We start from the raw sequence: 24,878 nt of genomic DNA, 5'->3' as shown, positions 1-24,878 counted from the left end.
TTCCAGAAACATCTTGTCTTTTTCTCCGTGCAGTTCTCTGGTTCGTAGGAGAGCAAAGGACTATGTGCTATATTTATGAAGATAATTTCTTCTGGATGGATTGTGTCTGGTGTCCTTATTGTGTAATATTTGTACTTGTCATTAGAGAAGTTTATGTTCTGATAACTGTGCTTACTTAACACAGGATCTATAATACCCATGGCCTTCTGGGTTTACAGTTATCTTCACTGAACAAATAACCCAAATGATGCTATCCAAACAAAAGATTCAAGTGCCAATTTTCTTATCACTCATATTAATATTTAAAAATTAAAAATGAATCTGCAAGTTAACAACCCAAACACTCAGAAGAGATTGGAAGAACATCTCCGCAGAAATCACTTTGGATAGTGGAATTATCAGAAGAACCTTCTCTCCTTGTCTATGCTGGGGAACATGAAGGAAGACAGATGTCTTAAACAGTCCTGAAAGCCAAATGTCCTGAGTAAGCCCTAGAATAGATGAACTTGCCCAAAATGCTAGGGCTTGTGGTGGGAGCAAGGTTTCCTGGAATCACTCTGTCCTTGTACTTAGCACACACAGAGTAATCTGCTTCAGAAGGAAAAAAAAGTAACTCCCTCTCCTAGATGTTTTTAGGCAGTTCTAGGCAACAGATACTACCAGTGCAAGGGAAGACACTTTGATCATAATGTTATTTTGACTTGCCCCCAGGTGCTGAGGAATTTTATGACCATTTGGACTCCATTTCTGTCCTAACATGGATGTGGTTCAATCGGCCTCCACAGAAATCACAATCCCTAAGAAATCCTTCAGGAAAATATCCAGTGTCCTTCTGGGCAGCCTAGTGGAGGAACCTACAGAAAGACATGCTGTCCCCAATCACCTGCTGGAATCAAGTAAGCTTCTGCTCTCTGACTGTTCCCCAACCATGCAGCAATCCTAGGAGGCACTTTGCTATTATTTTTTTTTGCAACTCACAGGCGAAACTGCCATCCTGTTGCTTAAATTGCATCTTCTTGTGAGCCCAAATCATAGAAGAGGTAGTCAGGAAAGAAATAGTGGCTGTACTAATTCTGGCTCACCCTAAAGTTTTGGGGTGGCTTCTTGAAGCCGTGATGTGAAGAGATAAACTGGCATCAGGATCGTGGCTCTGCTGGGGCAGTAAATGCTGCCTTAACTTTCCATTGAAAGAGTGATGCCTACTTGACAGGAGAAATAATCTCTGTCTCATTTTTTTCTGTTGCATATTTATGTTGCACCCAATGTATATAATACATTGGGTGCAACATAAATATACTTAAGCAATATAAGTAACAATCATTATGTGTGTTTTACTTTTTATTATCTGTCTCTGTAGAGATCTATTCAGAACTTGAGAGGAGCAAGCTTATCCAGGCTGAGCCTGCTGTGTTACACTATGGAGGGTATGAAGTTGGAAAACATCACCAACAGACACTGGTAAGTGTCAGAGCAGCGATCCTCTTGGGGCTCATAAAAGGATAACAGAAGCTGAGTAGACTGCTTGTGGTAGTGAGGCCTTTTGCTCTATGGAGTGCTCTAAAAAGCAGCACTTAAAATCAGTGGCCCTGCGGTAACAAAACAGACGAGTACCATGCTGTGTGCATCACTGTCCTTTACAGTCTCTGTTTGACCTTTCTGTTTCCGTGTCTGAGAGCAGTGTTAGTGATATGTGACTTGCACATCATGAATGAAGGATTCATGCTTTAAGTCCATAAGAGACTGTTTTCAAAATGTACTTGGACCATCACTGTGTCTGCAAACATGTTAACTAGTGGGAACATTTTGAAAGCACCTCTGGCCTTCTGCTAAGAACAATTTAATCTACGGAAAGAAACTTAGTGCAAGGTTTGATTACTTTTCCTTGTGAATAGTTTGGGTATTTCCTTTTCTTCTCTCTGCTTTCCCTCTGTCTGCCTTCTTTATTCATGTGGTAAGTGTTTTGGGGCAGAGGTTGGGTGATTATGGTGGACTAGGTTCTCCAGATATAATGAAAGTAAGCAAGACGGAGGAGGCCTTGCAGGCCAAACTGTCACTATCCCAAGGTTTGTTGCCTCGTGATCCAAAACAAAACCATGGGATATTACATAATTTCTGTTGTTTCGGACCTCTCTAAAAGTGAAGTCAATAAGTTGTTTCATTTTTTGTTCCTTTTGCACATAAGCAAAACAGGACCAGAATTTAATTCAACAGTAGCGTCTTCTTTAGCAAGACTAACTGTTATTCCTAGCTAAGGAATCGTGACTTGGAAAGAATAAAAATGCAGGGTGCAAGGTTTACATAATTTTCTTTTAAATTCAGAGCGTATTCAGAATTCTTTCTGCTAAAGTAAAAATTATTACTTCCTTGTTTAGTACAGCTTCTGTGCTATGGATGATCTCACAAAAAATACAGTTGGCATTCTCAATTGACCTCTTATGAAGTGTTGTGCGGTTTTGGTTTTCTTTTGTTCTACAGAAGCTGATAAATATTTCTGGTGATGTAATAAACCCTCACATAATACCACCCCAGACAAAGTATTTTCAGATCAAATACAACAAAACAGTAAGTGTCAGAAAGCCTTCACACTGCTCTTTGCATGCAGCACTGGTTTTGTGTCAGAAAAGCAGCTTTTACATGTGTTCTGTCTTCTTTTGGGTCATTTTCTAGCACCGGCTCATCCCTGGCTTGTCATATGTGGTTACTGTTGATTTTTGTCCTGATGAGTGGCGGTATTACTATGACTGCATCCGAATTCACTGTCAGGTGAGGATTTATTGTAAAATATATTTACAGCTGTAATGGAATGAAACAACTACTAGGACATGATGATAATGATAAAGTAAAGGTACAGTTAATCTCCTAGAGCCACGTGGGTTTATTCCCAGTAAGTCTGGATTGGAGTATTTCATTTTAAGCATTTAAAATTTTTCTCTCTGTAAACATCCCAGAGCTGTGGGTAGAATATCTTCCTTATTCTGTTATTCTTTGCCAGTAGATCAGTCTTTGTGCCACACTGATGTAATATCTTAGCTGAGCAGGCTTGGAGGAGCTCTAGATAGTTGCTGAAAGTATGGAAAGTCAGATGGATACTGAGAGCAGGTAGAATATCAGTATCCCGAGGCGCAACACAGTGATGATTTTGAAGGTGTTTTATGCCCACTTACTGGCCAACTACCACAGAAACTTTTTCTTTCCATAACATTATTGTAAAAAATAAATATTTATCCCCCTTTTTTTTTCAGGGAGAAGATACATTAGTTGTTCCTGTGCATGCTTACCCTGCTGTGAATGTTGTAGCATTTCCATCATTTATAAATCTGTCTGATGTACCAGTTGGTAAGAGGTGAGTTAAGGAGAGGTATTTGTCCACGTTTTGTGAGACATGCACAAAATCTGAAAAATCTCATTTTCCTCTACTTGTACAACTTAGCATCTTTGAAGCTTTAAGGAAGTCAGCTACCATCTGGACTGCAAAATAATTCCATATATGAACTGTTTCGTGCGCACATTCACAGGAAAGTAAACACTGTGCAAGCTAAACATACACATAGATCGAAGAGGGGGTTTCGGTTAGTCTAGGTTGGTGCTGACACACTTCATTCATCGTATGGTGAAGCAATATGGCTGCTGTTCATAATTGGTACACTCCCAAGTGCTATGTCTTTTTAGCATTAGTAAGTCCTAAGTGAATGGATCTTCCTTTCAAGATGAAGGGTTCTGGAAATGAAGGTAGGAGCTGGTAATGGTAGGTGTAAGTGATAGAAAATAGCTAACCTCAGTCCAGAGATTGATCAGCTATTAGATTTGCTTCTTCTGTTTAAAAATATTTAAAGTGATCTTCTGATGTGGAGCTCTAAATGGCATAGACTTCATCTTTCTCTGTCTGTCGCATAAATGTACCACTGACCATTCTCATGAAGTAATAGGTAATAATTCTTAATTGGAACTAGCAAGAGGAAAAGGAGAAGGGAGATCCTGTTGATTAGGGTCTAGTTCTGTAGTATATCAAGTATATTAGGTGTAATTATGGTGATTAGTGTTAGTGTAAAGATCTGAGTGAATTCTAGGAATTGAAGGTCTTAGCAGCTAGGTTTTGTCTTAGCCTGTGAGTTGGAAGTAACTCATTAATTTTACTGAAGTACAGAAATATGAATAGGCAAGGCATATACAAGGAAAATGCAAAATTCTGAAGCAAAAATGAGCCCAGCATTGTGTAATGAACATTTGTGTCTTTTTTTTAATTTGTTTTTCTAATCCCCCTTAATCTGTTAAACTCTAGTGAATCCATCAGAAGTGACGTTACAGTTTTCTCACAGGACTGAACTCCTGACTTTTCTGGGTGCCTCTAGGCATGATGTGATTCTGTTTATTTGCTCCATTTTTATGACAAGTGCTGAAGTATACAGAATTTTCATCCTCTCAGAATACAGAGAAGAGATTAGATAGAGTACAAAATACAATTTTAAATAATGGGAAAATTTTTCAACACAACAGGGATGCTCAGAGATGCCCCGGAGGGAATTTGGAAGAGCTCCTGAAGAGAAAACAGATGGTTTCAAACCTTAGTTTTTACCAGTATTTTTCATCATTTGGCTATTAAAAACTTTCCTAAAAATGAAAGGTCTCTGAGATACTTGGTATTGTACAGAACACAAGGGACTATGGGCTCAATCCATAGCCCACTGAGGTCAATGGAAAAACTGTCTTTTACTTCCATAAATGTAGGATAAGACCTATATTCTACAACCCAGCTTTCTCCTTAGGTACAGAAGGTCCACAAGGCAACAAGCAGCATAATTATCTTGTTTTTAAGGCACTTTGGTTTCTGTACAAGCTGCACTGTATCTTAAAAGAAATTGCCTCCCCAGTCTCCTGTTAAGTCTTCTTCATGAACAGGTCATATTAAGGCAGAGAAAAAAGGACTTTGCTATTGTTTCTTTCCTTAGGCATTTCAAAATGTGCTTTCCAAAGGAACACTGTGTATAACACGTTCTTTGTTAATCAGCAGGATAGGATTTCAGTCAGACAGTTTACAAAAAACAGAAATAAGCCTGGGTAAATTGGTCTTGATTTGTAGGATGGTGGATGGTGTTACACCCATACTTTAGTGTTTCATTTTGATAGTGACAATAGATGCATACAAAAGCAAGAGAGCTTGAAAAGGTGTGTGCTAATGCCCCTCACGCAACCAGTGTGAGACATAAAGGGCTTTTATGAAAATCAGGCCACAGCATCATTATTTCTACGGTGGTTAAAGACCAGTCATTCTGACGCTGGAGTTTTCAACACTTTTGAAGACTGCACAGAGTCTTTTCTCATTGTCTTCTACAAGGAGGGCAATGGGAGGAGGCTGATTTCTGGTTCTGTACTTATTGTTGCTCCACTGTGGATTGTTTGTACTTGCTAGATATTGTAGTTTGTAAGAATGTGAGGGTACATATAAATAACTTCTAAAACATAAATTTTATAACTTTTTTCTGTAATCAGATTCCATATGGGTAGGAGAAAGTAAGTCAAGATGTAAAATATCCAGCATTCAAATCAAGATTTATCTCTGATTTCCTCACTGAGTGAAAGATAATGAAATATTTTGCTATTTTGGAACAATGAGGAATTACTATTTTCACATTAATAAGTAACCCATCCCTCTGAACACAGATAAATTCAGTGCATGTTGTGTATAATATAATTTTCCATCCTGTAATTGATGATCCACTGTAGTTTCATTAATTTCTTTCTTCCTCTCTCTCTTTTCAGTAAGGAGTATGTTATCCCGTTGCAGTGCAGCTGTCCAATAGATTTTGAATTCCACATTGGTTTTATTCAGCCTCACAGAGCCTTCACTGTCCAGCCAACATTTGGTAGATTAAACTTATTTAAAATTCTAAACATTAGATTTGTATTTATTAAGTGTATTTATTTGTTATAGTGTATTCAGTGCTGTACAGAAAAAGCCTTTGCCTCAAAATGTTTCCAGGTAAATGCAGGCTGGTAAATATTAGTCACATGCAGCCTCATGGCAAATAGCCCTCTGTGGCTCATAGATTTCTTTTGTCAATACCCAGCCACAGACTTCTGGCTAAATATGGGGCGTCCCAAACAGTCCATCCGGCCTTTGCTCTCTTTGCTGGTATGGCCTTTGGAAAGGAGAGGGGCAGGAAGCCCAGCCCCAGCATTCACCTCTTTGTCACACCTTTCCCCAAGGACTGTCTGGCTCCTGCCCCATTACAGGAACAGATACCTGTCTTTGTGGAATAGATATGCATCATGTTACTTGATTGGGGGCACAGAGGAAATAAAAGGTGACCTCTGCTCTGTCAAACATATCCCTGTACCTGGTTTTCCCTAGTGATCTGGAAGAATTTGATAGAATTGTGTCTGTTGCTTTAGGAGCCATTACAGTGATGGGCACAAAACACACCACTGCAGGTGTTTCATGGGATGGCAGTGGATATTAGATTCAGTCTACATCTCTATGTATGGGCTTTACAAGAGGCATAGCTATTTTCATGCCTAATGCTGGAGAGGGCTCTGTCTTGAGGCAGACATCACTATTTGCAAGTCAGTTGCTCCCATTATTAGGTTTGCCAGGTGCTGGCAGAAGCATGTAAGTGTCCAGGTGTTCTGAGAAAAATGTGTAAGTGAATGAGACCTGGCTGCATAGTTCACTTAGGCAGTCTGGTCAATTCCATGAAAATACATGAAGATCTAAATAAATAAAAACCGTCATCACTCTGGCGCTCAGTGCCGTTTGTGACACTGGAATTTAAACTTTGATTACTTGTGCACTTCAAAAAAAGTTGCTGTTGTTCCTGTATGTTCAGTGATATGAATTTGCCCTGTCTTGTCAGTTAGATTTTCATTCTTCACAGGTAATAGTTGGGCTCTATCAGATGTGTGGTTCACAAAGATGAACTATGCTGCTGCCTTGGTTTGGGTCATTCTTTCAGAATAATACTGTTTCTTACTTTGTGCTTAAAGAAGTTTTGATATATCAAGGGAGGAAAGAAACGATATTACAATTGAGTAAAACTAGGGAAAAGGTGTAAAATTCATCAGGAAGTTTTTGGCTTTTTGCACGGTCATAGACAAAGTGGCTGCTACTAGTTAATGCTTTCTAAGTTGGCTTAGTTCTTGGGAGAGAGGGGAACAAAAAAATCCCAGAAAAAAACATCAACTCAGTAAAAGTTAAGTCAGAAATTTTGGTAGCTAGAGACTCTGAGGTGCTGAAGGCCATCTAAGAAGCACTAAGATGTTTCAGCTCCTACTCAAGCCATTGTGCTCTGAGATCAGTAATGATTAAATACTCTAACAAATTACACACACACAAAAAAACGCCCAATGAAACTACCTGATGTTTAAAACTACAGGATGCAGAAATTCAGGCACTGATCACTTTACAGAGATGAGAAATTAATATTTCTGATGAGCTGAATAAACTCCTGGTTGCAGAAATGCTGAGGAGCATCAGGCCCTGTATCCTGGGATTGCACTGAATGTTTAGGGATATGAAGGGTGGTTAAAGTGGTTGAGAAAATAATGGAATAGTTAATAAGGGAAGTGGAGACAAGTAATGCATCAAATCCAGATGATTCCCCAAACTTGGAAGAACAGAGAGGAATATGTTTATAATGATTTGCTCATGTAAGCAGGAGGTGCCAGAGGCTTAAGACTGCCAGATGCAAGTGAAGAATTTCTGCATATAAACAGTCAATAATTTTCACAATAGCAAAAAATAATTATAGTCTTACTGTCAAATCTCTCTGCTATTGCAAAATATCTCCCATTATCTGGCTACTGATAGTTCCTGAAAGACACTTTAAGACCTGAAATATTTTCCAGGCCTACTGCCATCCCTTGAAACATTAATATTGTTTAAAAAAAGGTAGTCCAGAATCAATTTCAGCATACTTAAGTGGGCTCACATTAGGTGAACTCTTATTGTTTTTCTTCTCTGATCACAGGAATCATTCCAGGCAACGGGAAAGTGGAATTAACTGTGAAATATTCCCCACTTGAGTATGGAACAGCACAAATGGCAATGCAGTTATGGATTTCACAGTTTCACTCAAAACCCTATGTATGTGTATTCACGGGAACATCAACACCACATCTGGGTCTCATGTATGTGTGGCTGACTGATCTTTGAGTATTTTTGCCCAGTGCTAAAAAATACCTATGTAATAGGATTTCATGCCATTTTACTGTAATCATTTTAAGCATTTCTATCTATGGACACTTAAAATGCACTAATGTAATTTGACTGTTAATACATGTACCTGCTCTCTTACATCATTTGCTCAGAACACCCTTAATCTGTATGAAGTGAAACTGTACCAAAATAAAAATAACTAGAAGTTAGAAGTGTTGAGCATCCTCAGCTTCTGTTATGCCTGCTCTATGTTATTATTGCTGAGGCCTTGCAAGATACAGAGTTTTTTGAGCAATAGTCTTTTGGGCTGTACTTGCTTTTTTGTGAACTCTGAAGATTAGAAAGTTTGGTTCCAGTTGTAATTTGGGAGAGAAATTTCTAGTCTCCTTGTATGTCTAAAGGGGATGTAAATGCATGTACTAGTCTTATATGTCATTTACAGAGTACTTCTAAGAGCAATATCTTTCCTTCTGACTCCCAGAAAAGAACAATTTGACAAACAACAAAGTCATCCACAGAAAAAAGCTGCATCTGCAGGAAAATCCATGGTGTGGAGAAGAGACCGATTCAGTCAACCACGATCGAGGCCTATTCAAAAAGTAAAGGTGTGAAGAGATAATAATCACAAGTACTTTTCTGGGCTGAAGATCTTCCTTGTTTCTGTTTCTTCCTATGAATTTATATCTTGCAGGAAATTGAATACCAGAACCTCAGATTCCCCACAGACTTGTCAAATCCATATGCTGTAGCTACTGTTTTGAATCAAAAACCAGGCAAATTGAAGATTAAGGACTTGAAAGAAGGTAATGTAATTAAGCAGCATAAACTTGGTCTTAGCATTATTTGTAGGTTTCTGATGAGAAACTCAGCTTCAGAATTGCTGAGGTGATGTGATTGTAATTTCTGTAAGAAATCTCACCTTAGTTTTTATATTAATGAGTTCAGTTATCAATGGGTGGATTTCCCAATTAAGAATTCAATCTAGTTTGAGGTGTGATACAGCTTTCTGATATTCCCGCAGCCCTTTGCCAAGGCAGTGAAGGGATAAAAACAACACAGATGAAGAAAGCCATATTTCAACAAAAAGTCAAAGAAAATATTCAGGAAGAGGAAGCAAATCATCTGAAGTGGTGAGTGTTAGTTAACCCCATTAACAACGCAATATCCACAAGTGCATAATGCTGCCATTTCATGTCCTGGTAAGTTTGTTTTACAGCTAAGTTACTGTTGTTTTAATTTCATTTTTTTCTCTTCTGCCTAAGAGCAGTCTCAGTAGTAATCCATAGTAGTACCCAGTGAGGTCTTTGAGTTATGGTTGTGTTCAGAAAGAAACCTGCTGAAAACCATGTTCACCTAACCTTGTTTTCATGCATCTCATCTAGTGCCCTTAAGGTCAAAGGAAGCTGTTGTCATGGTTGTCAATAAATCAAGGCTAAAATGTATAACAGAGTGAACAGAATTGCACATGTACATTAAATGGCGTAAAGCAAAACACATAGTCGTGTGTGTAAGCACACCGTGGTTTCATTTGCAATGCACAGATCTGCTCTTATGCTGAATGTTATGGACCCCTAGACATCTTAGGAAGAGGAGAATCAGTCTGTTAGCCTTTAAATAAAGCAAACTGTGCATTAAGTAAAGCATTTTTCTTGCCTCCACTGTAAATGCAGGCAAGTTCATAAAGGCAAAGATCCAATCTCTATGGAATTTAAAAAAGAGATTATTGAAAACCGACAGAGGGAAGAAGAGCAATACAAGGTTAGTCTTTGCTGTTTTTTCTACAAATTTAAAATCAAATTTATATTTTCAGATTATGCAGTGCACTAGTGAATTATATCAAGCCCTCTATGTTTTCAGTTTTTCTTAATACATCAATGTAGACCTGTACTAGCTGTACTTCTTCCTGCAGTTAGATGTTTATTATGCCTGTGTATCACTGTTTCTGAGGTGGTTTTATCTTGGAGGTAGACTGAAAGAAGGGTAAATTATTAATGGAAATGTAACTAGATATTTGCCCAACCTAGCAGATTTACACCCAGCCACATCACAGTGCAACATTGCAGCGTAATCCTGTCAGAACCATGGCCACATCCAACCTTCTCTTTATATTTTACCTCTCTGAAGAGCTGATGTCCTGAATGGCCCACAGTCAAAGAGCTAAACCCAGTCAGTGCTCTCAGAGCCATGGGGAGATAATTCAGGTTGTTCTTCTACACCTTCATCCTCCTTCTCTTTGGTTTCTTGCAGTCATCCTAGACTGCAGGTCATCTTCCATGGAGGTGACAGCAGCAATAGTTGGTGGCAGGAAATATTTTCTCCCATGTGGCACAGCCCTCAGGGACAGGTGGGGCTTGTCCCTCTTATCCTGCCTCCTGGATATTCGAGTAGTTTCTGATATCCTGCTGACATCCAACGAGCTATTTGTGGGAGTAAGATTATTTATATATAGGGTCAAGACTTAATTTATACACTGAATTAGGCACTGTGAATTAATTAAAACATTTAATACCAACTGTCCTGGTTTCATGGGGATAAAATTTATAGAATCAAGTTTTTGTTATCTTTTGTTTCAGTTTGTGGCCAGCTGTGGGATGGTGATCAAGGCCATTAGCAGTGAAAGCCAGGGCAGCTGCCCCAGGCTGGCCCACAGGTGTGTTCTGTAACATTGTCAGGGTCACTATAAAAGGGAAAGCTTGGGGGATATAGGGGAGCTTTTTGCTCTGCTCTCTTCTTCTACACCTTTTTCTTCTTCTCAACAATTGTTATCCCTGGAGTGACTTGCCATTGCTCTGTGGGCTAAGTATAATTTTGTGTTTTGTATTAGTATTGACACTGGTTTCCTCATTTTATTAAATCTGTTTAAATTTTAACCCACAAGTCTCCCTCCTTTTCCCAATTCCCTTTCTTGGTTGGGGAAGGGACATTGGGAGATAGAACAACTGCTTATTGTTTAGCCCTGGGTGCGGGCTAAATGAAGACACCAACAAAGGACAAAGTGAGTAAAAAGAGGATCTAAAATATGAGCTTGTTGTATCACTGAATTAAATGTATGTTAACTTTGTTTAGAAACATGTATTTACTTACCTGTTGATTATAGGGGCTGTGGAGATCTCTGGCTGGTTTCACAGTTGCCCCCATGACTTTCTGACAGAGAGACCTTTAATTGGTCTGTCTTCCATTGTCCTAACTAAAACCTCAGTCTGTGAAAATCATGGGAATTTCACTCTGCAAAATAACCCTGAAGTCTTTGTTTCAGACATAATGGTATCCTGGAAAGGAAACAATAGGCAAGTAGGACTGGGATGAAAGAGGCACAATGAAAAGAAGCACTGGTATTCATCCAGCATGCCTGAACATTTTGAGAGGGTCTCAAAGAAGTGAAGTGGTATTAGTAGAAAACTGTTTCACACATGAACAGCTTAAAGAGCTGGCACCATTAGAAACCATGAGAGAGATGTTCACAGAACATGGGAAAGCTGCAGGAAATTTCTGTAGCGCTGTCACCTGGGAAGATCTGTTCGGGTGCTAACTTATGGTTTTGGCTCTGTAACCCCTCTCTGGCTGATTCTGGCTATGCCTAGCGAACTGTGTTTCATTAGGACAGGAATCTGGTTGAAACTCAGACCTAAAAAGACATTATTTTACTTTGTTTGACTTGCTCAAGGGTTGCAATAATCACTCCCTAGAAGGGAATGAAGTCTGTGTTTTGTCACAGAATGTTACATTGTAATCAAGTTCCCCTAATTGTATGGGAGGAAAGAATTCACTGGACGTTTTGTACTAATGTGATTGTTCTTCCTGTTGACAAATTAGATCCAAAGAGGAGATCCTATCATAGAACACGAGTTTCAAAGGAACGAAGTACAGGTTTCTTTCAGACGTGTTATTCGGCGTGTTGGCGAGGTTTGTTCGTATGTTACTGACTGCTATATGTTATTATCACCTGCTAAGCTAACAAACGGCCATAAGTATTTGGCACTGAATGCTTTTCCTCCTAATATTCCTGGTTTTGTGTCAATTTCTTGTTTTCCATTTTACTTTTGGTACAGTAGGGCAAGAACTGTGCTACACGCACAACTCGTCTTCTGATCTAATATGAGAGACAAGTGTAAATCTGCAGGCCTAACTTGAGATTCACATTGCTTGTTCCTGAAAGTTCTCTCAGGAGTAGCTCTCTCATGCCTAAACATAAAGTTAAGCATATCACAAGATTTTCAGCCTTCACCTGCAGGTCAGATTGACAGGAACCTTTCTGGTAATTTTTTTTGTCCTTTTCTGTGGTGTGAGGTACTTCCTAAGATCCATTTCCTAGGATTATTGGGAGCTTTGTTTAATAGATACGCTGCTACTGAAGGAATTTTGAATGTTAGCAACACAAAGGCTCCTTGCTGCCTTTTTGAGGAACATCATAGCTGTGGGAGTTGGCCTTTTACTATATTCTTATGTCTGTTACAAAGTGCTGAAAATTGTTTAATGAGGCGTGGCATGGGGTTGTGTGAAGCTGGTGTTCTGAGGACCTTCCTAATCTAAATGTTGGTTGAGCAGCTGCCCTCCTGTTGAGAGATACTGTACTCTGGGGCTGCTGGAGTCTATTCTAGTGCCACGTTCTTCTGTCGCATCAATTTAAAACTGGAGAGGAGATTAATGCATCAAGGAACAGATTTACTTGTGTTCAAAGAGCATTCTGACAATTTAAGGCATTAAATATAGAGACATCACCTCTGCCCTCAACTATGTCCAGAGCCAGAGATCACTAGATGTGGGGAGGTTGTTCTGGGGAATTATCACTCTTAAGTTTACACCGATCTTTCCCCCTTCTGTAGGTATGTGCTTCAGCCATTATTGGAGACGAGATACTGGTTTTGCTGGGCCCCTGGTTTGAGCCCTTACAGCTATTCCAACTTCACATCTGTGCAAGATGAAGTGTGTACTCGGTAGAGACCTAGTCTGTTCTCTCCACTGTCCGACTGCCCATGTATTGCACTTAAGTCATAGTATGTGGTTGTCATTTGTGTGGATGCAGACCATGCTACATTATCTCTGCGTTCCCTATACTGCTTCTGCAAATATTACCTCCCATTAAGCCCTGCAGTGAAGGCTTCTGGTTAAATGCCAATACTGCAAATGTTTTTACTTGACTTAATTTCAGTGTTTAGAAATAACATATGGATTCAGACCAAGGAATGGCTTGGGCTGGAGAAAATTCCTCCCTTCTCTAGTTGTAAGAGGGGTGTCCTTTTTCTTTTCTGTTTCTTTTTTTTAAAAAATACTATGCAGCATCCAAGCGTCCATCCCACATTTGACTTGCTCCGTAATGACCCTTGGGACAACAGAAAGATGATGTTGAGGAAATTCCAACAAGCAGCATACAAGGTAACGTGAACAACCAGAATGCAGTGTGATGGCATGATGCCTTGGAAATAGCACAAAAGAACATGCAAACTAGCACGTAAGGAGTCTTCACAGCTAGCCAGGGGTTTGATAGTTTGATAAATATATCCCTGCTTCACCAGGAAATAAGCATCTGGAGTAAGTTTTGTATTCAGCTGGTGCTTCTGCTAGTGCTTAATACTGCAATCAGCACTAAACAAATGCAGATGAATTTAGATTTTTTTTTTTTTTAAAGAAGTAAAAGATACTTTTGCACAAAAAGAGAAGATTTCAAAATGCATATAGAATGCTGTGCCCAGTTTTGAGCCCCTAGTGCAAGAAAGACATCAATAAAAGCTGGATTGAGTTCAATGTAGAGCCACCAAGACAGTTGGGGTCTGGAGCACTCTGTGAAGGAGACTCTGTGAGGAGACACTCAGCCTGGAGAGGGAAAGTCAAGGGAGAGAGCAGCACCTTCCAACACCTCTGATGAGGTTATTGATGATGGAGCCAGAATCTTTGCAATGGTGCATGGTGGGAACATGGGAAACAATGGGCATGAATTAAAATGAGGTATAGACCATGTATAAGGAAAGCCTTTTTCACCACAAGGATGGTCAGTCATGGGAGTAGGTTGCCCAGAGAGGTTGTACAGTCTACATTCTTGTATGTTTTCAAGACCAGACTGGATAAAGCCCTGAGCAACCTGGCCTGATCTCATCACTGACCTTGCTTGGAGCAGGAGGTTGGACTAGGACCTCCTCAGATCTCTTTCAACCTGGAAGCTAAAGACTAATCAGTAAAATCACTTATCTCACTGGGTTTAAATATTATCTTGCATCTCTGCTGCTCTTTTCCCGGTAAATCTAAATGCAGGAAGCAATATGGAAATTTCCCGCTCTCCCGTATCTAGTTTGGATATTCTTCTCCAATCTATTCACAATATTAGCCTTGTTACAGGTCCTGAAATGAAATGCTCTTTCCTATATTGCACAAATAAGGAGGTGACTAAATGGCCCCTTTTGGTATTAAAACCTAGGACTCTTTGTTGTTACCCTGTAACGATCTATGATACTAGACAAATTGCACAGTGCAAGTTACTACCTATGCTCCTCATTCACAAAGCCACACGTATTCCTATGGCCCTGATCAACTGACTGTTTACCCATTGTTAAATCTGTATATGCCAATAGACACAGTTGAAGGATTAGGACCTAGCCAAAGAAAGTCTAATTAACCTGTAAGGTTTGAATTGTTTTTGTTGTTTAATGTCACTGTAGAGTTGTGATCCATTCTACATCTATCCTTCCCCATTTTCTCCCTCCTGAACAGAAAACTATAGCAAAACTTCTGAAATAGAGATGTCTGAGCTATGTAGAATAAATACAGTTGTAATGTATGTATATTTCTATGGCTCTAAAACTAAAAAGAGTGTTTGGCTTTAATATTAAACTTTAAAATAATTCTCTCAGACTGTGATTCAGGTTCGGCTAAATCGTTTACTGCTTCTGTTCCGTGAGCCAACCAGAGAAGCCAGAGGTTTGGAGGAGGGCTCTGTGTCTGGTAAGGAGTAGAAGAACAAATTGATATTTTGGCCACGAATTCAGATAATTCAGGTTGTACTGCAGTGTGTCAGGTGCATCACGTATAAATGTAAAGACAGAGTCCTTACAAAGGAGTCTTGCAGCAAAAAAGAAGTGTGACAAGGTAGAATCATAGAATAGTTTGGGTTGGAAAGGACCTTTAAAGGCCATCTAGTCCAACCCCCCTTCGATGAGCAGGGACATCTGCAACTAGATCAGGTTGCTCAGAGCCCTGTCCAACCTGACCTTGAATGTTTTCAGGGATGGGGCATCTACCACCTCTCTGGGCAACGTGTTCCAGAGTTTCACCATGCTCATCATAAAAAAATTTCTTCCTTATATCTAGTCTGAATCTACCCTCATTTAGTTTAAAACCTTTACCCATTGTCTTATCACAACAGGCCCTACTAAAAGGTAGAAATGGCTGTAGTCAAAATATGTCTATTTTTCATACGTGTTATTTACCAGATTTTAAAAATGTGATTAACTCTTCTTAAGAGCCTTGCAGCTTATCTACTTAATAATAGGGCAGGAGGTGTGGATGCTCCATCATTAGAAGTGTTCAAGGTCAGGTTGGGATGGAGCTTTGAGCAACCTGATCTAGTGATAGATGTCCCTGCCCCTGGCAGGAGGGTTGAACTGGGTGATCTTTAATGGTCCAAACCCAAACCATTCTATGATTTTACTCATAGGCCTGAGAAACAAGGAAAGGGCGGGTGGAACTATATGAGAAAGGTAGGTAAACAGATCAGGTGGAGCCCAAGAGGTTAGAGACATAGGATAAGAGGAGCTTATCACATGGTGGGTGGAAGAGGGAAAGACCACTGAATGTGATGAAGGCAAGATACCTGAGCTCAGTGAAATGAGATGGAAGGAACCAAGAGATACATGGCTAGGTGGCCAGTGCTGGTTTGAGTTGTCCTCCTTACCGTTCTCTCATATGAGTGCTTTCAAGCAATCACTTTTCTTTATAGTGAAATGAAAGTGAAAAGTCACTTGTTCTTTAACAGTTGTAGAAGGAAACTGGTCTTGGATGGGAGGCACAGTTGGGTGTACTGGGGAGAGAAGAGAAACTCTCTCTTATTTCCCACTCCCTTGTACATATACAATTTGACAACTGCTGAAATACCTTTCCATATCAGGCCTTTTCCTGCTTCTGCAAGTAGGTACTTTTACTTCCCAGTGTGTAGGTGTTGCAGGGATGCTTTGAGTAGAAGGTGTAATGGCAGTTAGTGTAAGAGAGGCCTTCTCACTTGTCTCTGCCTTGCTGAATGGAATGAGATAGAGGACCATGCTGGAATGAGTGGTCTGTAAAGTCCTTTTAGAAAAGGGGAAATTAGATCTGTCTGCTAGTCTAGGTATTGTGCCTGCTATCTTGTAGATGTGCCATTTAAAGCCTTTAGGAAATATTACCTTTTTATATTAAAATGACTAGACACAGCCTGTCTTAGGAAGATGTTAAATTTATTTTGTAGCTTGATTCTATTTTTGAAACTGTATTAAGATATATTACAAAATCTTAATATTTGCTTTCCATTTATGACAGAAAGAAGGAGTTTCAGCAAACCAGAGAAGAGTGAAGAATGTAAGGGTTTTTCTTCCAGCGTATCTGAAGATCGTGTATTGCCTTTTGAATCCCGCTTTTACAGTTCCCATGAATTGCACCGTGATTTGGTATGTATAGTAACTAAAACGGTGGCCAACACTCAAGATGATAGAATTTTGTTGAAGGTGTTGGCCCCAGGCCCAGTACTGCCTTTATTAAAATTTCACAATGTGACCAGTGTTCTGGGGTTCTGGCAAATTAATTCAGGACTTCAGATTTACTAAGGGTGCTGCTGAAAACAGTAAAAAAAAATTTGCATTATCTTAATTGCATTCTAAAATTGAGTAATGCATTAATGATCAGAGTTAGTTAACATCTATGATTTTGCAGAAGCAAAGAAATAACTGAAATGCCAAAGTCCAAGAAAGGACAGGAGAAATATCAAACAAAATGTTTCCATAATTATTTCCATATGTTTTCAAGCAGCTGTGCAGATGGATTACTGTCAATGCAAAACAAAATGCCCATCATATTACTGGGTTTTAAATACTCTGTTCTTTCAGGCACCTGGTGCTCCTGGCCTGGTTCCTACCAAATCTGTTGATGTGAAAGTCAGACATACTCTTCCTTTTTACGACTTGAAGGTGAGTCAGTACAGCTCTCTCAGCTGTATCATATTTCTCTCATTCACCAGTCCAGTTAGACATGTGTTCTGCCAGATTCAGTGGCCCCAGTGTGCAGCTCAGTAGAAGTGTTGCCTTATTACAGCTGTATGATTAGCATGCTTTTATTAAAAACAAATCTCACCTGTTTCCATAAGTAACAAGCTTATAGTCAGCAATAGTCCCCTTTCTTCAGAGAGAGAGAGAGAGAGAAATGCATCACCTCAGCTGAAATTATTATATCTCAAACAACAAAATCCTCCTATGACTGAGGATACTGCAAGCACACTACACACTTTTCCCTTTGATTTTAGAGTTTTCACAGAATCAGAGAATGTTCGGGATTGGAAGGGACCTCAAAAGATCATCTAGTCCAATCCCCCTGCCAAAGCAGGATTACCTAGATCATGTCACACAGGAACGCGTCCAGGTGGGTTTTGAATGTCTCCAGAGAAGGAGACTCCACAACCTCTCTGGGCAGCCTGTTCCAGTGTTCGGTCACCCTCACCGTAAAGAAGTTTTTCCTCATATTTATGCAGAACCTCTTGTGTTCCAGCTTGCACCCATTGCCCCTTGTCCTGTCAAGGGATGTCACTGAGAAGAGCCTGGCTCTATCCTCATGACACTTGCCCTTTACATATTTATAAACATTAATGAGGTCACCCCTCAGTCTCCTCCAAGCTAAAGAGACCCAGCTCCCACAGCCTCTCCTCGTAAGGGAGATGTTCCACTCCCTTAATCATCTACATGGCTCTGCGCTGGACTCTCTCTAGCAGTTCCCTGTCCTTCTTGAACCTATCAAAGTAAAAATACTTCCTTGGGTTCAAATCAATGCAGATTTTGGCTCAATATCTGCTTTGTTTTTTTTCAGGTGGTGTAACAAGTCTAGAAGCTCTCTTGTAGCATCTTTTCCCCTTATTGCACATTGGTTCATCTATCAGTGTTATGTATATTACTTAATACAGCTTTTCTCCACCCCATTAAGTTCAGTATATTTGATCAAGAAACTGTCAATTCTGTGATTTTTTTGTAAAAAAGCAAGAATGGAAGTACTTCTTTATGCATACATTTCTACAATTATTTGATTAATTTTGTCTCAACATTTTATACCAAAAGGCTTACTACACTGAAAACCTTTGATGTCTGTGTTTTTCAAGGATGAGTTGATTAAAGTAGTTGCTTCTCCTGCGGAGCAGCCTAACCTGGTCTCCCAGAGGATGGATATTCAGAAACCATCCCCAGAAGCAGCAGCAGAAAGGGATATCAGCCTCTTAAATCTGGTTCCTCCCCAAGCTTTAGTCTACACTACAGAGAGCAACCCACTTCGCATTTTTGTAAGTAGAAGTTGACTTCCACAAAGAACCTAAGAAAGGAGGGGAAAAGGTGTTTTTCATCACAAGCCTGTTGTGGAATTGGTGGGCAATTTTCTTACTCAGATTGGTATATAAAACTATCCAGAGTGAGAGTAATTGTTCAAGGTGCAAGCCCTGGTAGGTAGGAGTGACAGAGCTCATCCCACGGAGAGGGGCACCATTTCACTTTAAGGTGGAATTTGATCAGTTTAGGGGAGGGATGATATGGCAAAGTTGCCAGTGCTGGCCCAGAACTGGAGACCCTTCCAGTCTCACACTCCACAAATGGTCACTGATCCCAGGATTCCCTGGGACACCATGGGGCCCCTGCCTTCTCCATTTGGATGTTAGGAGAAATGCCATGTTCTTGGCATCTCAGTCCTTCTATAACCTCATGCTCTTGCCTGGGTAGGTAGGACAGGTGCAGTCTCTTCCTTCTGTTCAGCTAGGGGACTGCAGTTCTGCCTGAGCCTTAGGTAAACTGAGAAAAGTGAAGTCAAACCCTTTGCTCGCATTGCATCCTGCTGCCTTAGAGTTTCCATTAGTTCTCATAGCATCCCAAACCCATGTTTCCAAATTATTAGGCACAGAGATTCAAAAAATTGCAACCATGTGCATGGGAGGATTTTCTGTTACTTAAATGTCACATAGATTGTGCTACTTGGCACCAACTACAGAAGGTATTTCCCACACAGTGCAGTGCAGCCTGGAGGTCCCTGAGGTGTCTCTGAGCAGGCAGAGACAGATGTACAGCTCAGTGAAGTGCTGTGTGTGGGTACAAGCAGCATCTCCAAGCCAGCATGGCACTGGGCCTGGCTTCAGCATTATTTAGCTGCAATGGCCCAGAGCCCAGTGTGCTAGTCTGGTGGTCTTGGCATAACATATATGATACAGACTTGTCCCCACTGCAAGTGGCCAGGGCTCCAGTGGACTTACTGATGAGATCCTCTGTGCATCTCTTTCATCCCTCTGTTGTGTCAGTGTAAGAGACAGGCACAGCCTGATCCCACACTACCCAGCAGTAGATTTTGTTCAGAAACAAAAGTAATCAGGCAATAGTTCTTTCTTCCAAACATGGAAAAAACACCTAAATTGCTGTATTTTAGACAGCAGAGAGCATAGATAAGCCAGGCAGGTTATGGGTCTGTGATGAGGGGAAGAGACAGGAAATGAAGGGTCACACTGAACAGAACAGTCACAATGAGACAAAGGTGTGAATCCAGGAAGACTACATTAATTGTAAGAACTGCATTTTCCATAGATTTAGTTCTTTATGGTGCTCAGAATTTTTTTTTAAATAATCTCTTCTTTGTTTTTAGAACCCCACTCCAGGATTAGTTCCAGTTTTACCTCCTTTGGCCTATTCTGAAACTAATATTGAATATCATCTTTGTCCTCATCCAAAATATACCTTTACCAAGGAATGTCCCAAAGGATCCAGTATTCCAGTCACACAAAAGAAATTTCTGCATCACAGGGTATGGCCTTTTGGGTTTATTGTGTGAGTACATGGCTTGAGTGTGTTCTTGCTGAGAATTTGCTCCAGGGAATCAAAAAGGAAGATGAAGAATCATCCTAGATAGGAGACATTTTTGAATATAGATTATGCATGCACCTAAATAGTCAGTACATAGATCAGAATAACTTGTTCTTGTTAGGCTTTATCCACATCTTTTTATCCCTGAGTATTTCTCTGCTCTTTCCTTCTTTTCACTGTTTATTGTATTTTCATGATCTTGCAGTGGAGGAAGCAGCTTTTAAATACAGAGAACTGCAGCTGCCCAGATTCAATTCTCAGCCAAGAAGTCAGATGCTCTGTCCCACAAGCCTCTCTCCCCCGTGTTACGTATTAGAGGTCTGATTGCTGTAGCCCTTGTCATTTCAGGAGGTGATTTGTGGAGTAATGGAATGGAGAAGATTTTTGCCATTGGTGTATTCCACTTTTTCTAACGCTCCCACATTGACGAGTACAACACCTAGGTAAGAAAGTATTTGAATATACAGTGCCCCTACCCTGCGCTAGTTTCTGCAATCTGTAACTACATTGACCAGTAACTAGTCTCACAGATAAAAGTGGGCCTGCAGGTGGAATTAATTGCTGCTCAGAAATCTAAAACCAACAGGGAAAACCCCTACTGACCTCGAACAATATCATTAGAGGAAATACCTAGCCCTGGAAGGAGAGTTCTAGTCTGGACTTTCAGTAACGTCTCTCCTGAATGCTTTTTGATTCAGTGCTAGAAGACCCCAGGAGGTACAAACTCTGTCCTGCAGAAGTATGAATGGTAAAACCTTTAACAAATGGGCACCTGTACCCAGCGGTAGCCAACATCTCTCAGGCTCACATTCCCTTGTATAACAGCAGTTTCTGGTGTACTCAGATTTTCCAGAAATATTTAAAATATACATCATCTTCATTGTACTACAACTACTGTGAAACTTCAAAATATAAGCATTGAGTGCAGTTACTCTCTGTCCATCTTAAACTAATACCATTTCCATCCCAGGGATCCTTACAGTTTAGATATGCTTCCAAGAGATGCACCACCAACGCTCTACGACTTACCTGAGAGAGACAGGGAGAACATAATTGACCAGTAAGTTTCTCCTCTATTTTGTATTCAGTGTGATTGATTATGTCTTAACCACTTGTATGGATGTGTCTAAACCTGTCCCAAGAGATCCTCAAAGGCAAAGGCACAAAATCCCTCTTGCACAAAACATACTACTTTTTTGTTGGCTAAAAAATAGTTTTAAAAGGATAAAGTCCAATTGTTCTTCATCTTACTAATTTTAGTGAGACAGACGAAACAGAGTTCAAAATGATTCTTACTCCAGAGATGGTGAGAGCTGAATTTCCACAAATTGAGCAGGCACTCTCAGAAGGCAGCAAAGAGAAATCGGCAAAAGAAAAAAGGTAGGTATAATTTGAAATTATGGCAGAGGAATGCGAAGGAACCTGAAGACAAGCATCGCCTTCAGAATTACATAGCAAGTCATACTGAGATGCTCTAGGTGCTCCATCAAGAGTGGGATGCAGATCTGGTACTTTGAGCAAATTAGCACTGCAAATGCAATCTCTGGATTGGACTTCAGAAAGCAGCTGTGGATGTGACACACTGGCCTGGATGTCTCTGACTTCAGCTTTATCAATATGATCTAACACTTGAGGCAGTTTTCTTGTCTCTGTAGAGATATTCAATGTTCTTGGACCAGTGGCTTTTGCTTTTCAATGACCCTTTTAGTTAGGTATTTATTAATGCTGGCAGAGGAATGAGCTGTTAGAATTTACCCCTGGCATGGTGCTTCTTTCTCAGACTTTTCCTAGGAGTGGGTCACATTTGCTCTGCTGTTCGAGCTTCACACTCCACCAACACACACTGTGTTTTAGGCATACAGCATAGCATGTAAAATAACTTGCATTCATAAACACAGAATTACCTGCTCCCTAAAATGTTGTAAACTGGCCACTGTAAGGGCCAAATTCTCCCTTTTGCCTCCAGGGTTGTCAGGCCAATGTCCTGAGTTTGCAGCTCAGGAGAGAAACCTTGAGGGGGGAACCTGAGGACACGAAAAGCTCTGAGGGACAAATGGATCTTTGATGGGGTTGATGATTACCACCATGGTTTCAGAGCAGCATTTCAGAATTACCCGGCTGTTCTGTGGGGCTAGAAGCAGCAGTGGATACACTGTGTGAAACTTGGGGGTATGTGATGTTGCAGGAAGGATGCAAGGAGGTGTATGACCTGGTAGGTCGGACACTGGGGACAGAGAGCTTGAGCAGCAGGCAGTATGGGTAGGATAAGTGATTGCAGAGCAACACAGGAGAAAGTGCTGAGTTCTAACCCTGTGTTTTCTCAGATACCTTGTGTGATTTAGAGCAAGTGAATTAATCTTTCTGTCCAACAGTTGCCCCCTCTTTAAAGTGGTCATGGTGTGGCTTAGATGTCAGGATGTGCCTAATAGCCTGAAACTTTCAGAGCCATCAAGAGATTTGAATGTCTCATTTTCTTTAATTTTAGAGGGAAATTATTTGATATTCAAATCCTGTGCAACTATCACCCATTAAACTTTAAAACAGTGCTACATATTATGAGCTCTCTCACAAAACACTGATTGCTGTAGTGTGATTCCTACAGCATTGATTGAAAATAATTTGCTGTAAAAATGCAGGTGTGTCTGACTCAGTGCTGCTTTTTGCAGTTTATGACACTCTGCTTGTCAGAACATGGGGATTTAGGATACTTGTGTAACTAAACAGTGACCTTTTTCTCCACAGTGATACAGTGTTGGATGGTGCTTTTCCTGGGTAAGTAGTTTTATAACCATAAGGTTCGTTCTTTCTGAAATTTTAGATGTTTTCTTCAAAAATGAAAATACTTTTCTCTGTTAAACCGCTCTGGGCATTGATATTTACTATTTGTTTGGCTTTGTAAAGAGGGAAACAAACATTTATTAGTGAACAATGAAGTCCCAATCTTTTCTTTTGTCACTGGAAGGTTCTTTGTTGTTATCGATGGGGTGGTGTTTCACTGGATGACAGAGAATGCATCACTCCTCTACAGCAGTTTCAGCATTTTATCCTTAAGGCAAATCAGTTTTTCATGTGGATGCTCTTGTTGTGGCCATTACAGCATATGCTCCTTCATAGATAAAATGTAAAACTCAGTTTAGTATGTGTTTACCTATCAGATGGTTAGCTTTCCGAACTGGCCGAGCCAAGAGTGAATGTTCTTTTCAGTTTCACTCCTTTTCCCGTTCTGCATAGGTAATAGAATAACCTCTGTGGTCATAAAAAAAAAAAAGAGAAATTATGTTTGAGTGTCTCTTGCTTTGTTTTTGTCAGCATTCTTAACTAGCTCCCCTGGCTATTATAAATACAAATGACTTTTTAAACTTCTTGCAGAGACCTGCACAACCATCCAGATGGACATTTTCAACCCCAAAACAACAAGCTCGGAGAGAATGTTCAAAAACATGTGGAGAAAATGAAGCTGAAAGCACTTAATAAAACCCTTATTCTGGAATAAGAGTAGTTTTACAAAGTCCATGGTTTGGCACTGCTTATCCTGTTAACGCGTGGGGCCTCCTATGTCCCAGCTACATGTACTTATGTTCAGTGAGGTCAGCAACTTCTTAAGCAAAGAGAAGAGAACCACCAGTAACGTCACCTGTCAAGGACACTCGCTGTGACCATTACCCCAAACACAGTAATTGTGCCAATGAGAATTCTCAGTCGTGTACCTGCTCATTTTGTCCTGGTGTGAAGGACCAGAAAACCACAGTACTACCATGTAGATAGTTTGGTAGTTAATTTACAGCCCACTGTTTTCAAATAAAATGTGAAAAGTCCTCATGACCAAATTCTTCTGGTTTTGGTTTTTTAGTTATGACCTGTCCTTGAATTTTTGCAGGTAAGTCACTAAGTCTCAGACTTAACTATAAACCATACACTTGAGATTTTTAATGAAAGGGAAGACTTGAACACAGTTACTGTCCACAAAGATAATGTCCAAGCAGATTTCATTAGCTGTTCAGGGGTTTCATTCAATGCACAGCTTTCTTGGGTGCATGGATTGGGGTGATGAACTCCAGAGCATCATGAGAGACCTGTAATGCTCAGGTTGTATTGCCTAGGAAAGGAGATTTCTCAGTGTATCACCTTTCAGCTGAGATGTACCCTACTTTCTTGTGGGCAAGCTAGACATCAGACAAAATTGGTTTTATCCATAGTGAGTTGATGGCTCATTTTGAAGTGTGGTCCAGGCTATTTGTGCTGAAAAGCGTGTATCTTCTATACTAAAAGGCATGGAAAATGCAGCAATACGTACTACATTCCTAGAAGCCATACTTCTTTCCAGACCTACTTAAAACCCCTAAGAAAAGAAGTTTATTCCAGAGAGAGGAGGTCAGTGCAGACAAACTATAAAAAGCTCAGGGAGATAGAAAATGGGAAAGGAGGGTGAAAATAAAGCCTCAAAATAGCCTGTATTATACTAGCTACATACTACCTCTGCTCACTTCAAAGAAATAGCAAGCTGTTACGTTTCTGCTGTCTAATTGGCAAGGGATTGTTCAGAATGCACGTCTGGATATCTGCAGAGTTTCTCTGACTACAAACAACTGCTTAAATATGTACACATCGCTTTTTTCTTCTGCAAGTCTTGAGGAAAGCAGTTGGTCTTTTAAGAGGCATGCTAAGACTTGAGCATG

The 24,878-nt window shown here is 40.2% G+C and overlaps 1 protein-coding gene across 1 annotated transcript; it reads left to right on the top strand.

Annotated features, from left to right (window-relative positions):
- The first annotated feature begins 757 nt into the window (after window positions 1–757).
- On the top strand, window positions 758–23,695 carry CFAP221 (cilia and flagella associated protein 221). Its single transcript, XM_068407212.1, has 23 exons — window positions 758–896; window positions 1,358–1,458; window positions 2,476–2,562; window positions 2,668–2,763; window positions 3,243–3,343; window positions 5,758–5,861; window positions 7,965–8,124; window positions 8,634–8,757; window positions 8,844–8,955; window positions 9,174–9,282; window positions 9,823–9,910; window positions 11,966–12,055; window positions 13,430–13,525; window positions 14,995–15,085; window positions 16,652–16,779; window positions 17,215–17,349; window positions 18,471–18,647; window positions 19,985–20,143; window positions 20,551–20,645; window positions 21,173–21,262; window positions 21,463–21,582; window positions 22,945–22,974; window positions 23,572–23,695. Exons 1-23 carry the CDS (start codon window positions 758–760, stop codon window positions 23,693–23,695), a joined length of 2,556 nt encoding a protein of 851 aa, XP_068263313.1.
- Window positions 23,696–24,878: the final 1,183 nt, after the last annotated feature.

The sequence above is a fragment of the Nyctibius grandis genome, chromosome 9 (genome assembly GCF_013368605.1).
Source record: "Nyctibius grandis isolate bNycGra1 chromosome 9, bNycGra1.pri, whole genome shotgun sequence".
NCBI classification, from domain to species: domain Eukaryota; kingdom Metazoa; phylum Chordata; class Aves; order Nyctibiiformes; family Nyctibiidae; genus Nyctibius; species Nyctibius grandis.
This window is presented reverse-complemented; position numbering and strand designations above follow the sequence as displayed.

What these genes read in the sequence shown, in the direction of transcription:
- CFAP221 (XM_068407212.1), top strand. Translation starts at nt 758, where the DNA reads ATGGATGTGGTTCAATCGGCCTCCACAGAAATCACAATCCCTAAGAAA. An exon ending in GATTAAGGACTTGAAAGAAG is followed by an intron (nt 8,956 to 9,173) that starts GTAATGTAATTA and finishes ATATTCCCGCAG; the next exon opens with CCCTTTGCCAAGGCAGTGAA. An exon ending in AAATCGGCAAAAGAAAAAAG is followed by an intron (nt 21,583 to 22,944) that starts GTAGGTATAATT and finishes TTTTCTCCACAG; the next exon opens with TGATACAGTGTTGGATGGTG.